Source organism: Musa acuminata, chromosome BXJ3-8 (assembly GCF_036884655.1).
Source record: "Musa acuminata AAA Group cultivar baxijiao chromosome BXJ3-8, Cavendish_Baxijiao_AAA, whole genome shotgun sequence".
In the NCBI taxonomy this organism is placed as follows: domain Eukaryota; kingdom Viridiplantae; phylum Streptophyta; class Magnoliopsida; order Zingiberales; family Musaceae; genus Musa; species Musa acuminata.
The window spans coordinates 45,970,053-45,985,651 of record NC_088356.1 but is presented as its reverse complement, the minus strand read 5'-3'; the positions used below and the strand labels follow the sequence as shown (position 1 = coordinate 45,985,651).

The window sequence follows — 15,599 nt, the reverse complement described above, 5'->3', positions numbered from 1 at the left end:
AAGTATAGAGTTATTGAGATAATATTAATAAAAGATCATGACAAAGATAAACGATATGTTGCATGCATTTTCAATCAATCTATAATAGGAGGATCAATCATATATTTAAGGGATTGATCTGATTAGGTAATTTAAGTGCATGATTGAGAGAAATCTCTCCCTCAAAACTTATATAAATATATATTATCTCGATGAATGAATTTAATACCTTTCACAACATATTCTTCAATTCTTCTGTGTAATTTTTATTTTATTTTCAATTGTATGGTTACATGAAAAAGGCATACTTCCAAAACGTTTTCAATGTGGAAATCACATCATGCTTAATTAATACTGTGGGAGTCGTGAATAAAAAATCACATAATGCTTAATTAATACTGTGGGGGCCCTGAATAAGAAATCACATCATGTTTAATTAATACTGTCGGGGGCGTGAATAAGAAATCACATTATCCTTAATTAATACTGTGGGGGCCCATCGAAATCACATCACACCTTTTTTTCATTGTAAAAAAAAAAAACACCCTTCTAACAAGAGTTTTTTTTAGGTCTTTTGCGTAACTTCTTTTGTTAATATTGATTTGTTTAAGTACAGAGTTATTGAGATAATATTGATAAAAGATTATGACAAAGATAAACGATATGTTGCATACATTTTCAATTAATCTATAATAGGAGGATCAATCATATATTTAAGGGATTGATCTGATTAGGTAATTTAAGTGCGAGAGAAATCTCTCCCTCAAAACTTATATAAATATATATTATCTCGACGAATGAATTTAATACCTTTCACAACATATTCTTCAATTCTTCAGTGTAATTTTTATTTTATTTTCAATTGTATGGTTACATGAAAAAGGCATACTTCCAAAACGTTTTCAACATGGAAATCACATTATGCTTAATTAATATTGTAGGGGTCGTGAATAAAAAATCACATGCTTAATTAATACTATGGGGGCCCTGGATAAGAAATCACACCATGTTTAATTAATACTGTCCGGGGCGTGAATAAGAAATCACATCATCCTTAATTAATACTATGGGGGCTCGTCGAAATCACATCACACCTTTTTTTCATTGTAAAAAAAAAAAACACCCTTCTAACAAGAGTCTTTTTTTAGGTCTTTTGCGTAACTTCTTTTGTTAATATTGATTTATTTAAGTATAGAGTTATTGAGATAATATTAATAAAAGATCATGACAAAGATAAACGATATGTTGCATACATTTTCAATTAATCTATAATAGGAGGATCAATCATATATTTAAGGGATTGATCTGATTAGGTAATTTAAGTGCATGATTGAGAGAAATCTCTCCCTCAAAACTTATATAAATATATATTATCTCGACGAATGAATTTAATACCTTTCACAACATATTCTTCAATTCTTCAGTGTAATTTTTATTTTATTTTCAATTGTATGGTTACATGAAAAAGGCATACTTCCAAAACGTTTTCAACATGGAAATCACATTATGCTTAATTAATATTGTGGGGGTCGTGAATAAAAAATCACATGCTTAATTAATACTGTGGGGGCCCTGAATAAGAAATCACACCATGCTTAATTAATACTGTGGGGGCCCATCGAAATCACATCACACTTTCTTTTTTTTCATTGTAAGAAAAACACTCTTTTAACAAGAGTATTTTTCATGTCCTTCGCATAACTTCTTTTGTTAATGTTGATTTGTTTAAGTACAGAGTTATTGAGAAAATATTGAGAGAAAATTATGATAGAGATAAACATTACATACATCCTCAATCAATCTGTAATAGGATGATCAATCATATATTTAAGCGATTGATATGATTAGGTTATTTAAGTGCATGAGAGAAATCTCTCCATCAAAACTTATATAAATATATATTATCTTGATGAATGAAATCAATACTTTTCACAACATATTCTTCAATTCTTCTGTGTAATTTATGTTTTATTTTCATTTATATGGTTACATGAAAAATATAGACTTCCAAAATGTTTCTAACGTCAAAATCACATCATGCATAATATTGTGGGGATCGTACCTTTTTTCATTAAAAAAAAAACACCCTGATAACAAGAGTCTTTTTTCAAATCTTTCACATAACTTCTTTTGTTAATTTTGATTTGTTTAAGTACAGAGTTATTGAGATAATATTAATAGAAGATCATGATAGAGATAAATATGGAATGATATGTTACATACATTCTCAATCAATCTATCATAGGAGGATCAATCATATATATAAGCGATTGATCTGATTGGGTAATTTATGTGCATGATTAAGAGAAATCTCTCCCTCAAAACTTATATAAATATATATTATCTCGATGAATGAAATCAATACCTTTCACAACATATTCTTCAATTCTTCTATGTAATTTTTGTTTTATTTTCAATTATATGATTAAATAAAAAAGTTAGACTTCCAAAACGTTTCCAACATCGAAATCACATCATGCTTAATTAATACTTTAGGGGCCGTGAATAAGAAATCACACCGTGCTTAATTAATACTATGGGGGCCGTTGAAATCACATCACACCTTTTTTTTCTCATTGCAAAAAAAAAAACACCCCTCTAACAAGAGTATTTTTCATGTCTTTCGTATAACTTTTTTTGTTAATATTGATTTGTTTAAGTATAGAGTTATTGAGATAATATTAATAAAAGATTATGATAGAGATAAACATGGAATGATATATTGCATAATAGGATGATTAATAATAGATTGATTTGGTTACATTAAAGGACAGACTTCCAAAATGTTTCCGACGGTCGAAATCACATATTAATACTGTGGGGCCGTGAATAAGAAAACGAAGAAACAAGTTGCCTGAGGCATTGATTCCATTAAACACGTGGTGAGCTCCGCATTCATCGGCAAGCAGCTTCAATTACTGGGAATCCCTGTATAGGCCTTCATGTTCGTGCTACCATCTCCTTGTATATATATGTCACTGGCCACCTCACCGTATTCCACACAAAGTATCAGTCACTCCTATCCTCCTCCTCCTCCTCTTCCAATGGCGCAAAAGATTGGCGCGGATACACGATCCTGGCCTGAGCTCCTCGGATCCGAGCACTGGTCCGGCCTTCTCGACCCTCTCGACCAATCCCTTCGCGTCTTCCTCCTCCAATGCGGTGACATGTGTCAGGTCACCGCCGATTCCTTCATCGGCGACGACCACTCCAAGTACCGTGGCATGTGCCGCTACCGCCCCAGCACCCTCCTCGACCAAGTGTTCTTCCCCTACGCGGCCAACTACGACGTCAAGGAGTACCTCTACGCCATGTCGCAAATTCCGTTATTCCAGACCAAGGAGTCCAATTGGATGGGCTACATCGCCGTCTCCAAGGACTCGTACACGAAACTTACCAGGCGCCGCGAGATCTACGTCGTATGGCGCGGCTCAGGACGGCTGTCGGAGTGGCTCGAGGACATCACGACCGGTCTCGTGCCATTGGACCCCGACAACCAAGATGTGAAGGTCATGCAAGGCTGGAACGACATCTACACGTTGAAAGACTGCGATTCGCAATTTCCATGCAACGCAACCAGTGCAAGGGAGCAGTTACTGAGTAAGTTAAGCGAGCTAGTGGAGCTATACAAGAACGAGAGCCTTAGCATAGTGTGCGTTGGCCACAGCTTGGGAGGCGCCCTCGCCATCTTGAGTTCTTTCGATATAGTGAACAAAGGACTGTCCAAGATAGAAGGCAAGGAGGAGGAGTACTTCCCAGTATGTGCCGTGGTGTTTGAGAACCCCAAAGTTGGGAACAAGGCCTTCAATGATAGGTTTGAGAAGCTGCCCAACCTTCGAGCTCTACGTGTCCGGAATTCTTTGGACATCGTTCCATATTGGCCATTTTCAATCGACTTCGTTGACACCGGCTCAGTTCTGGACATAGTGGCCCTGATGTCGCCCTACTTGAAAATCCCTGTGAATTACCACGACCTGCAAGTGGTCCTCCACACGGTGGCCTGGTGGCCCTGGATGGGCGGCGAGTTCGACTTGGAGGTGAAGAGGAGCCTGGCGCTGGTGAACAAGGGGGGCGTCTGTTGGGCTGATGGCCCATATTCAGCCCATGTGGGTTTTATCAGCCCACAGCCCACACTCTCTCTTAACCTAACCCTAATTAAGATTAGGGGGGTGTGGTGGCTGCGTTTTAGAGGCAGATTAAAGCTATAAAAAGGCAGCAACGAGGCAGATCTTTGGAGGCCACGGGATTCCAAAGAGAAGAAGGAGATCAAGGCAGAAAAGGAAGAGAAAGAAAGGGAAGAAGACAAGGACAATGCAGAGAGACTGTTCACAATCATCTAGCAGTGTTCTCATCTCAGGTTAGATCAAATCTACAGTAGACTCTTGCTGTGATTACTTGGGGAGGTTTTAGATATTGTGGGCAGTGACGTGATCCTTGTATCCCAGTTATTCTCTTGTGATTGTTGCTAGGATTTTGGGCAAGAGATTGAGATTTGTATATTCATTATTCTCATAGTGGATTATCTCTAGTTTGCCCCGTGGTTTTTACCCTTCACATTGAAGGGGTTTTCCACGTATATCTTGGTGTTCTGTTTGATTGTGTTTCCATTTTATTCCGCTGCGTATTTTGGTCTTCTAGTATTTGTTCCTGTACAAAGGTTATTCCTCTTTTTATCCCCATCAACTGGTATCAGAGCGGGGTTTTGGTGATTTAATTTTTGTATTTGAACATGGAGGCCAGTAATATTTCTCGCATGATTAGTTTAAATGGAAATAATTAGATGATATGGAAACCAAGAATGGAAGATCTCTTGTATTGCAAAGATTTGTATGGACCTTTGCAGGGGGATAGTGCAAAACCTACAACTATGACAAATGATGAGTGGAAGAGGTTAGATCGAAAGACAATTGGGTTTATTAAACAGTGGCTTGATGATAGTGTCTTTCACCATGTTTCTACTGAAATTTCTGCATATTCTCTTTGGAAAAAATTGGAAAGTCTCTATGAGAGAAAAACAGCTGGCAACAAAGCTTTTTTGATCAGAAAACTTGTGAACCTAAAATATAGAGAGGGTGCTTCTATTGCTGAGAATTTGAATGAAATGCAGAGTATTACTAACCAGTTATCCTCTATGAAAATGTCTCTTGATGATGAGTTGCAGGCATTGTTACTTCTCAGTTCATTACCAGAAAGTTAGGAGACACTGGTGGTTTCCCTCAGTAATTCTGCGCTAGATGGTATTGTCACTATGAGTCAAGTAACAAGCAGTTTGTTGAATGAGGAGTTGAGAAGAAAGAGTTCAGCAACATCTCAGAATGATTCACAGTCACTTATCTCAGAGAACAGAGGAAGGTCAAAGTTCAGAAGCAGTTCACGTATGGGTAGGAGCAAGTCAAGATCAAGAAAAGATATTGTTTGCTATAACTGTGGTGAGAAAGGACATTACAATAACCAATGTAAGCAACCTAAGAAGAACAAGAAAAAGGGAAAAGAAGTGGAGTCTACAGAATCAAAGGATAATACTACAGCTACAGTGCAGGGTGGTGATTATTTGATTTTGTCTCCTTCTGATGATATTTTTTCTTGTGTGTGTCAGGATCTTGAGTGGGTGATTGACACAGGTGCTTCTTATCATGCTACACCTCGGAGGGAGTTTTTTGCTACATACAGGTCTGGAAACTTTGCTGTTGTCAAGATGGGCAACTATGGCACAGCAGACATCATTGGCATGGGTGATATCCATTTAAAGACCAACCTTGGCTGCAAGTTGGTACTTAAGGATGTGAGACATGTGGTTGACTTGAGGCTGAATTTAATTTCAGTTGGAAGACTAGATGATGAAGACTATGAAAGCAGATTTCACAGAGGGCAATGGAAACTCAGTAAGAGTTCTCTTGTTATAGCTAATGGAAAGAAATGTCATACTTTGTACAGGTTGCAGGCTAAAGCTTATGGTGAGCAGTTAAATGCTACAGAGAAAGACTTCAGTATGGAGTTGTGGCATAGGCGATTGGGACACATGAGCGAGAAGGGGCTGCAAACTCTTTCCAAGAGAGAGGTATTACCAGATCTCAGAGGTATACATCTGAACCCTTGTATTGATTGTTTAGTTGGTAAACAACATAGAGTTTCATTTGCTAGTGCTGCTTTGTCTAGAAAAATGCATGCCTTAGACCGTGTTTATACAGATGTATGTGGTCCTTTGAGGACAAAAACTCCTGGTGGATCTGTTGATGTTCTTGGTATAAGTGGTGCACTTTATTTTGTCACTTTTATAGATGATTTTTCTAGGAAAGTTTGGGCCTATGCTTTGAAGACCAAAGATCAGGTTATTAATGTCTTTAAAGAGTTTCATGCCAGGGTTGAAAGGGAGACAGAAAGGAAATTGAAATGCATAAGATCAGATAATGGTGGTGAGTATACAGGATTGTTTAATGACTATTGCAGGTCACATGGAATCCAACATGAGATGACAGTTCCTGGTACACCTCAGCATAATGCAATTGCAGAGAGGATGAACCGCACCATCATGGAAAAGATCAGATGTATGCTTTCACAGGCCAAGCTACCCAAAAGGTTTTGGGATGAGGCTTTGAGGACTGCAGTTGATGTGATCAACTTATCACCATGTACAGCCCTAGATGGTGATGTTGCAGAGCATGTATGGTCAGGGAAAGATGTTTCCTACAGGCATTTGAAAGTGTTTGGTTGTCGTGCATTTGCACATGTTCCAGATAATGAGAGGTCCAAGCTGGATGGTAAGTCTAAAGAATGTATTTTTCTTGGTTACTCACATGATCAGTTTGGTTACAGGCTTTGGGATCCAGAAAAGCAGAAGGTGTTCAGGAGCAGAGATGTGATCTTCTTTGAGGATCAAACCTTTGAGGATTTGAAGAAGAAGGCACTAGCCAAGACTTCTGCAGAAGGATTAGCAGATTGTGACCCAGTTACTCCTCCAGTATATCAGGGTGATGGGGGAGATATGCAGGAAGATGGTGTAGAACCTGATATTGATCTACCTGTAGGACATGTTGAGCAATAAGAAGTAGGAGAGCAAGTTCCCGCAGAACCTCAGTTGAGAAGATCTTCTAGACAACGTCAACCTTCCAGAAGATACTCTACAGATGAGTATGTGATGCTTACTGATGCAGGTGAACCAGAGAGTTACCAGGAAGCAGTTGAGAGTGAGCAGAAAGAGAAGTGGTTAGCTGCTATGCAGGAAGAGATGGATGCTCTTCAGAAGAACCACACTTATGATTTGGTGCTGCTACCAAATGGAATGAAGGCCTTGAAGAACAAGTGGGTTTTTAGGTTGAAGACTCAAGAATATTGTTCTCAACCAAAGTACAAAGCTAGATTGGTTGTGAAAGGCTTTGGTCAAAAGAAAGGTATTGACTTTGAAGAGATATTTTCTCCTGTTGTTAAAATGTCTTCTATTCGTGTTGCTCTTGGTATTGCTGCTAGCCAGGACTTGGAGGTTGAGCAGTTAGATGTGAAGACAGCTTTCCTTCATGGTGATTTGGAGGAGGAAATTTATATGGAGCAACCAGAAGGCTTCAAAGTCAAAGGTAAAGATAATTTTGTCTGCAAGTTGAAGAAGAGCTTGTATGGGCTAAAGCAAGCTCCAAGACAGTGGTACAGAAAGTTTGATTCATTTATGACAGAAAATGGATACAAAAGAACGGCTTCAGATCATTGTGTGTACATCAAATGGTTTGGTGAGGATTTTATTATTCTCTTACTTTATGTTGATGACATGCTTATTCTTGGGAAAGATATGTCTAAAATTGACAGGTTGAAGAAGGAAATGAGTGAGTCTTTTGCAATGAAGGACATGGGGCCAGCAAAGCAAATACTAGGCATGCAGATTTCTCGTGACAGGAAAAACAAGAAGATTTGGTTGTCACAGGAGAAATACATCGAGAAGGTATTGGAAAGATTCAGTATGAGCAATGCTAAGCCAGTTGGTTCTCCTCTTGCAGGTCACTTCAAGTTGTGCTCAGAACAGAGTCCGTCAAGTGATGAGGAGAAGGAGAAAATGCAAAAGGTTCCTTATGCTTCAGCAGTTGGAAGTTTAATGTATGCAATGGTATGTACGAGGCCAGACATCGCATATGCAGTGGGTGTTACTAGCAGATTTCTTGCAAATCCAGGCAAAGAGCACTGGGCAGCGGTGAAGTGGATTTTTAGATATCTCAGAGGGAGCTCTAAGGTTTGTTTAAGCTTTGGAGGTGGACCACCTGTGTTGACAGGTTACACAGATGCAGATATGGCCAGAGATATAGATACGAGGAAGTCTACTTCAGGTTATGTACTTACTTTTGCAGGGGGAGCTGTGTCATGACAATCCAGGTTACAAAGGTGTATTGCTCTCTCCACCACAGAAGCAGAATATATTGCTGCTACAGAGGTATGCAAAGAAATGTTATGGATGAAAGAATTCTTACAAGAATTGGGGCTGAAACAGGAAAATTATGTGGTGCATTGTGACAGCCAGAGTGCCATCCATTTGTGTAAGAACCCAATGTTTCATTCCAAGTCAAAGCATATAGATGTCAGATACCACTGGATTCGAAATGTATTTGAAGAGAAGCAGTTGCAGCTTCAGAAAATTCATACAGATGACAACGGAGCAGACATGTTGACGAAGACCTTACCAAAAGAAAGACAGGAGATATGTCGACAGTTGGTCGGCATGGCTTCACATTGAGGAGTCATGGGACAGCCTCCCTTATGGGCTGAAGGGGGAGGTTGTTGGGCTGATGGCCCATATTCAGCCCATGTGGGCTTTATCAGCCCACAGCCCACACCCTCTCTTAAACTAACCCTAATTAAGATTAGGGGGGTGTGGTGGCTGCGTTTTAGAGACAGATTAAAGCTATAAAAAGGCAGCAACGAGGCAGATCTTTGGAGGCCACGGGATTCCAAAGAGAAGAAGGAGATCAAGGCAGAAAAGGAAGAGAAAGAAAGGGAAGAAGACAAGGACAACGCAGAGAGACTGTTCACAATCATCTAGCAGTGTTCTCATCTCAGGTTAGATCAAATCTACAGTAGACTCTTGCTGTGATTACTTGGGGAGGTTTTAGATATTGTGGGCAGTGACGTGATCCTTGTATCCCAGTTATTCTCTTGTGGTTGTTGCTAGGGTTTTGGGCAAGAGATTGAGATTTGTATATTCATTATTCTCATAGTGGATTATCTCTAGTTTGCCCCGTGGTTTTTACCCTTCACATTGAAGGGGTTTTCCACGTATATCTTGGTGTTCTGTTTGATTGTGTTTCCATTTTATTCCGCTGCGTATTTTGATCTTCTAGTATTTGTTCCTGTACAAAGGTTATTCCTCTTTTTATCCCCATCAGCGCCTACTTGAAGGATGAGTTGCAGAAACCGGAGGCATGGTGGGTGGAGAAGAACAAAGGAATGGTACTGTCTGAGGATGGAGAGTGGTACGAGACACCTGGATGGAACTGCAAGTCATCCAGTAATGGCCACCAGCTCTGAAGATCCTATGGCTCCCTGCCTGCCTGCCTACCGTAAATAAAGTTGTCACTCCCTGCTGGCTCTCTATCTCTGTGTGTCTGTGCGTGCGCGCGCCGGTCGCCGCGGGGGGTGATGACAAGAAGAACTAGTGCATGCATGCAGCAGTCACGTACGGACGCTTCAAACTTGAAACTTGTGTGGCGATCAGTTTGTACTAGATGTGTGTAATTGGGTCAGTAAGCGAAGCACGTGCTTCGCTGAATAATAATAAATAAAGATCCTCTGGTTTGAACATCGGCTTCACCATCTCATCGTCGTCGATCACATCCTTTGGCAGTTACAAGTTGTAACATCGAAATGGAAAGCTTAATCTCAGACCAGAACAGGAGCATTGCCACTCTTGCTATAACCACACTACTTGTGAAACAGGCAATGAAACAAGTGCACATCGCTTGATGAAACAAATTACCAACTTTATGTCTGATGTTGCAGATGAGTTCAGGATTGTTGTTGTGGAAACAATAATATCTTTGTGCTTGAAGTGAAGTTCCCTCTCAAATACCGTTCACTGTATGTAAATTTGCTAACGTCACTTATAAGTTCCATGTTTGTAAGTTTCATATTTTACTTGTAAATTTCTTAAGCAACGTTTCTCGGAGAAGAAGGGGGTTTTGGCTGTAAGAAAGCAATTGTTGATTCGATAGTCGTGTGATGCTTGCTTGTGTCTTCACCTGTAGTCACGGGGGTCTTTGTTCATGTTCGTTTAGATGAATGAGAACCAATAGCTTTTTTACTATTGCTGCTAGATACTTCACTTTCTTGGAAATTGAAGGCCCAAAGACCTTAGACCCTAGTAAATATATTCGTCATATTTACAATCGGGTAAGACTTGAAAATGCTACTGTCCGAGCTTGCGCCGTAAGTACCTTAGCAAACTTTGGTGCGATAGTTGACTCATTAAAGGTACGAGAATGTATATTGTTTTTCTAAAAGCAATGTCTCTTAAACTGATAATCCAACACTAACTGCTCTTGGAATTTGGCCATTTCCTGCAGCCTCGTATATTTGTTCTGTTGAGACGTTGCCTGCCTGATGTTGATGATGAGGTAATAACTCCACGTCCTTCTAAAGACTATCATCATTTGCTTAGCGAATGCATGTGTCGTTTTTCTGCGTGCCGATGTTTAATCAGGAAGCTTCAGACATACCCTTCGATATATCTTCTGTTCCAAAGGATGTGAAGTCACAAACTCTTGCTGAGAAAAAGGCTCCTGGTAAAAAGCCTACTGGTTTAGGGACTCTTCCCAGTGCTCCCACCTCAGCCCTCGATGCATATGAAAAATTACTTTTTTTTTTCTACTCCTGAGTTTGCGAGCTTTGGAAAACTCTTCAAGGTTACTAGACTGCTGCTGTTTACTACTAATATAACGTTTAATGTTGCATTTTGCGTATCAGTTAGTATTTATGTTTTCTCGGTCGTCCGCACCTGTGGAGCTGACCGTAGCGGAAACAGAATATTGTCAATATAGATACAGTGAAACACATCTATGATGGCCTTAGTACGACTGCACAAACACCATCATCCAAGAACAGCTACTGGAAATGGCAAAGTAGCTACTTTTGGGCAATGCTGCTCCATTGGTTCTTTTATATTCGTGAATTTTATTATTCTTTTTTTTAAAAAAATATTTTTCTCAGGTTACCGTTTTTGTCGATGCATCTGAAGCACAAGAATTTTCAGAAGTTGCAGCATCAGAACCATTACGATGCTTACCTTATGACTCACCATGGCAGACTTTTTTTGCTTTCGAAAAGCCATTACATGTATTCATTCTAATAGAAGCATTACAGATTCCGAGGTGATCAAGCTGTCATCAAAATAGAACCATTTTCTTATCATTTTAATTGCACGCCAAACCATAAACAAATGGTATGGGCTTATCATTTTCAAAAATGCTTGGGCCCAGATAATGAGCGGGTTGATGAGTATGGGCTTGGCGTGAAAGAAAGCCTGTGAGGTTAGTTGTTTTGGCTGGATTTATATTGTGCATGATGCATTTGCCTTGATGTTTATTTATTGCAAAGTAGTATACCATTCATGAGATTTCTTGGTGATGGTGGTGGTCCGCCATTGCTTCTTCCCCCCCAGTTCCCTTCAATCGTGACTTTATTTTTCGTGTGGTACTAGAATCAGATTGATTTTGTGTGACGAGGAAGGGAGTTACAGTATTCTGATCGTTGGGTGTTTTACTTGTTGGCAGGGAGGGAACCGAGGCAGTGCCAATCTACACGCCCTTTAGCTTGGAGACCGCCGCCTGCTCCTGCTTCAGCTTTGCCACCAACCAACCCATCTCCTCCTTCCACATGCCGCTACTTGCAATCCAGTAGAGCCATCGATTTGTTCTTTGCACATTAGCAGTATTCGCGTATGATTCAGAGATAAACAGACAAAACTAGTTCAAGTCCACATAATATAAGAAGACTACGACAAGACTCGGTTGAGCACAAGGCGTTCTAATCCAGATCTTGACAGTAATAGCTACCAAGTTACAAATGACACTTCAATTTTCACACTGGCTGCAGCCTTGAGATCCACGTTTCATCCTAGTGTCCGTCCATCGTCTGTTCTGCAACTGTAATGAATCCGTCTTTCTCCTACCACTGATAAGATAGAGAGAGAGAGAGAGAGAGTAGACATCCTCCTCCTACTTTTCTTCCTATCGTAGCGCCTCATGTATCCCATATCATCACAACAGCTATCACCCCAATTCCTAACACTACAGCAAACCATCTTATAAAAGGCGTGTCTGCAGCAACCGGTTTCTGTGGCTTATAGCCTTTAGCGAGCAGGTGGTTTATGGATACGTATATGAAGACCCCAGTTGCGAGTCCCATGGAGATGGCGTAAATCCAGTCTGCCACGCGGCCTTGCGTGGTTGCATCTATTATGATGCCAATCGCCACCCCGATGGGGCTGGAGATTGCAAAAGCGAACGAGTAGGCGGCGCAGGAGAGAAGCGGACGGTTTGGCATCATCCTCAGAAGAGCTATGCCCATGGCGATGGCTGCAAACACCTTGTGCAGGCTGATAGTCCACAAAGCTTTCCATGCATCAGCTTTGGTATCTGCACATCAACCATCACATCAAAAAGAAGAAAAAGGAAGAAATAAATGAAACAGGAAGATGGCGAACGGCAACAGCAAGAGATCAAAGCGAACGGGCTATTTTAGTTTCGAAAAGTGCATCGTTGCAAGCAAGACAATACATCAGCATCGCCTCGATGTAAATTCAGCTGAACTGAAGCAGCCTTTAATCTTTATTTGAAACAAACTTAGATGATGATATATGGCTGTGATGGTACTCAGCAGCCACAAATTAGGACATCTAACGAGAACATATAAAAATGTTCAAGCGAAGTCTGCTAAAAATTAAAAAAACCAACTTGGAAAGTAAGTACAAGGACGCAGTATTCCTTTGTCATATTGGGACCTTTATGTTTATGAGGTCATAATAATGAGGAAGAAAGCATAGCAAGGTTCCAAAGGTTGAAGTTTCTTCTACATTTCCATTCCGCTGGGGTATTTATCAGAAAGAATAGACATCTAATGGAGTTGTAGCCATGATGAAAATAAAAGTCTCCTATTCCAGCGTACTTTTCCTGACCTAGTAATAGAGTGACTTATCGATCACCATAAGACTTTTCTACCAGGCAGTGATGGCCAAAAACTGTTTTGACAAAATCAACTGGGGGGCATTAGATTCCTTCAAACAAGTTGGCTTTCTCTCCAAGAGGTCCCAAATAATAATTAATGGCAACTTCTCTTTCAATGATGACTCCCTTTCTTTCTTCATCATGTTATTTCAATTTTTCCAAAATGACCTCTATATATACTCATCACATTCTCCAATTCTTATTTTTTCAGTGGGAACACTTGTATCTTTGTAGAAAAAAAAAGTCGATAGATGCATTTCGCTTCTATGTTAATCTTAATTCTGTTCGCTTCTAAGTAAATTTCAATCTCTTTTAACGCTACAAGAAACACAGATCTAAAACATGACAGGAAAACAGATAGTGCATCAGAAACACAATATATATACCTGCGACGCCAATCGCTATTCCTTCGAAAACCGAGTGGAAGCACAAGGCAAAAATCAACAATATGCTATCTCCAAGTGAATTAGCATCACGAAGTAGAGATGCCACAGAATGATCACCGGTGCACTGTCCGACCTGCAAGAAGCATGTAGGACGAAAAGTTCATTCATATTATCAAAATAGTTAACAGGCTTAGAAGCAAACGCACAACCTTTGCGTGCGTCGTACAAAGGTTTAGCTCAAGTGACTTGAACCAATTTGTTACATTCGGGGCTTTTATAATAGGATAACGATCGACTTAACGCGATCGTACAATTTGTGAATCATTAGATTATCATCGGAGGAGTGACGTTTTGGCTTCAGATACTGCTACTGGTTGTTGATCGCATGATTGCATTTTGTAAATTTGAAAGCAGTAAATTCTAATTTATAAAACCAGCAGGAAGCCATCTCACCTCTTGTTGGGATTGGGAGACTCCGCCTGTCGTGACCTGTTTACTCTGATGCGAACTTTCTGCCATGATTCAAAAAATTGTCCCGTCAAAACTTACACGAAAGAAAAGAGAGATCAAATTCAGCAAGCGAGGATTATGATGTTGATAAGAAAACATCAAAATGATTGGAAGAACATAAAATAGATTAATCTACGAAACGGAATATTCTAAACGGGGAAAAATCATGACAAAGAAAAGGATTGTTCCATCACATTACGGTTCTGAACATAAATCAAGCAGAGAAGTAAATATAATATAAAGAAGAAGAAGACAACCTTGCCCGTTTTCCACGTCTCGGACGCTCCGCCCCCTTGCCACCACGACTGATATGATGCAGTCGGCGAGCAAGGTGATGGCGAAGCCAGCGCAAGCCAGCATGAAGGCGAAGGGGTAGTCCTTGTCGGTGAGATCCTCGAAGGTCTCGTCAGAGTCGCTGAGGAAGTGCATCATGGCCGTCCCCAGGAAGACGCCGCCGGCGAACTGGGTGCCGAGGGCGAGGAACGCCTCGTTCCACTTCAAGAAGTAGGGGGATACGCCGGGGAGGAAGGTCGCAAAGAAGATCACGATGAGGCACCAGACCTTGGTGAGGATCAGCGACTTAGATCGGAGATCCGGCTTGTTGCCATCGGAGTCGGCGTCCGCATCGTCGTCGCCGCCGCCACTGCCACCGTGGGCGGAGACGGCGACGGCGAGGGATAGGAGGAGCAGGATGAGGACGAAGGGGAATGGGGATTTGGCCATGGCGACAGCGGAGGCGTTCCAAGGACAGAGGAGATGGGCCGTTGGGGTAATTATATGTTTTGTTAGCTTATGGAAGGAGCTAAAAGAGGTGGGGCCGAGGGGTGAATCCGTGATTCGTTTTTCTTGGCAGCGGTAGTACGACCAGTTGGAGGGTGGGTGTGTATGTGTACTGCAAAGGAGAAGAGATGATAGGTGGTAGTACGATATGGATGGGTCGGCTGAAGAGAGGAACTATGTGGAGGAGACTTGTGCTTTCAGGATTGACGAGAGTGTGAGTTCAGTAAGTCTATCACCAGGAGGAGCCGACGAATTTGACCTAGTCTTCCCCGTCGAGTCGTCGATTGCGGGTTCGGACCATGTTATTCACAAGATCCGTGACAATTGCAAATCCGAACCCTCTCCATGAGATGGGTGGGTGACTTACTGCGTGCGTAGCTAAATGTGGGCCTGCTGGAAGCCCAAATGGAGAAAGACGTCGGAGGGTTTGACTTTGTCCAAGGCGATGATCCGTAGGAGGGACTGCTGAGGATCCATACATGGAAGCCCTTCGTGTAGTTCTACAATGGGAAAGTGAAGGATGACCGAACGCGAACAGGCGTGTTCATGGCAGTGGATACCGAAGGAAGAGCAGCAGCAGTACCCAAATTGATATGAGATTAGCCCATCATTCTTTCCATAACGTATTCTGGTTGGGCTTTGCCGTGTGGTGTGGACGGAGCGTGGCTAGTCCAACCGCGTGATCCAACTCTGTCCAACGCAATAAATAGATAGGAACGACCAGGGTGGCGTCCTTGGGGAATAGATGGCT

At 41.1% G+C, this 15,599-nt stretch overlaps 2 protein-coding genes across 2 annotated transcripts; one reads left to right on the top strand and one right to left on the bottom strand.

Moving 5' to 3' along the window:
* Positions 1–2,997: 2,997 nt before the first annotated feature.
* Positions 2,998–4,683, top strand: LOC135644434 (phospholipase A1-II 5-like). Its single transcript, XM_065161986.1, has one exon. The coding sequence runs from the start codon at positions 3,024–3,026 to the stop codon at positions 4,185–4,187; it is 1,164 nt and encodes a 387-aa protein (XP_065018058.1). The 5' UTR covers positions 2,998–3,023; the 3' UTR covers positions 4,188–4,683.
* Positions 4,684–11,899: 7,216 nt separating this feature from the next.
* Positions 11,900–14,840, bottom strand: LOC135646070 (zinc transporter 2-like). The gene is made up of 4 exons (XM_065165198.1): positions 14,326–14,840; positions 14,012–14,070; positions 13,559–13,691; positions 11,900–12,584 (listed from the first exon to the last, which is right to left on the bottom strand). The coding sequence occupies exons 1-4, from the start codon at positions 14,789–14,791 to the stop codon at positions 12,190–12,192; spliced, it is 1,053 nt and encodes a 350-aa protein (XP_065021270.1). The 5' UTR covers positions 14,792–14,840; the 3' UTR covers positions 11,900–12,189.
* Between the last annotated feature and the right edge of the window lie 759 nt (positions 14,841–15,599).

Bases quoted from the DNA above. Each gene is read 5' to 3' on its own strand.
- LOC135644434 (XM_065161986.1), top strand. From the start codon at position 3,024: ATGGCGCAAAAGATTGGCGCGGATACACGATCCTGGCCTGAGCTCCTC.
- LOC135646070 (XM_065165198.1), bottom strand. From the start codon at position 14,791: ATGGCCAAATCCCCATTCCCCTTCGTCCTCATCCTGCTCCTCCTATCC. The intron at 13,692-14,011 runs GTGAGATGGCTT...TGCTTCTTGCAG, and splicing joins TCTCCCAATCCCAACAAGAG to GTCGGACAGTGCACCGGTGA. The intron at 12,585-13,558 runs GTATATATATTG...GTTGATGTGCAG, and splicing joins AATAGCGATTGGCGTCGCAG to ATACCAAAGCTGATGCATGG.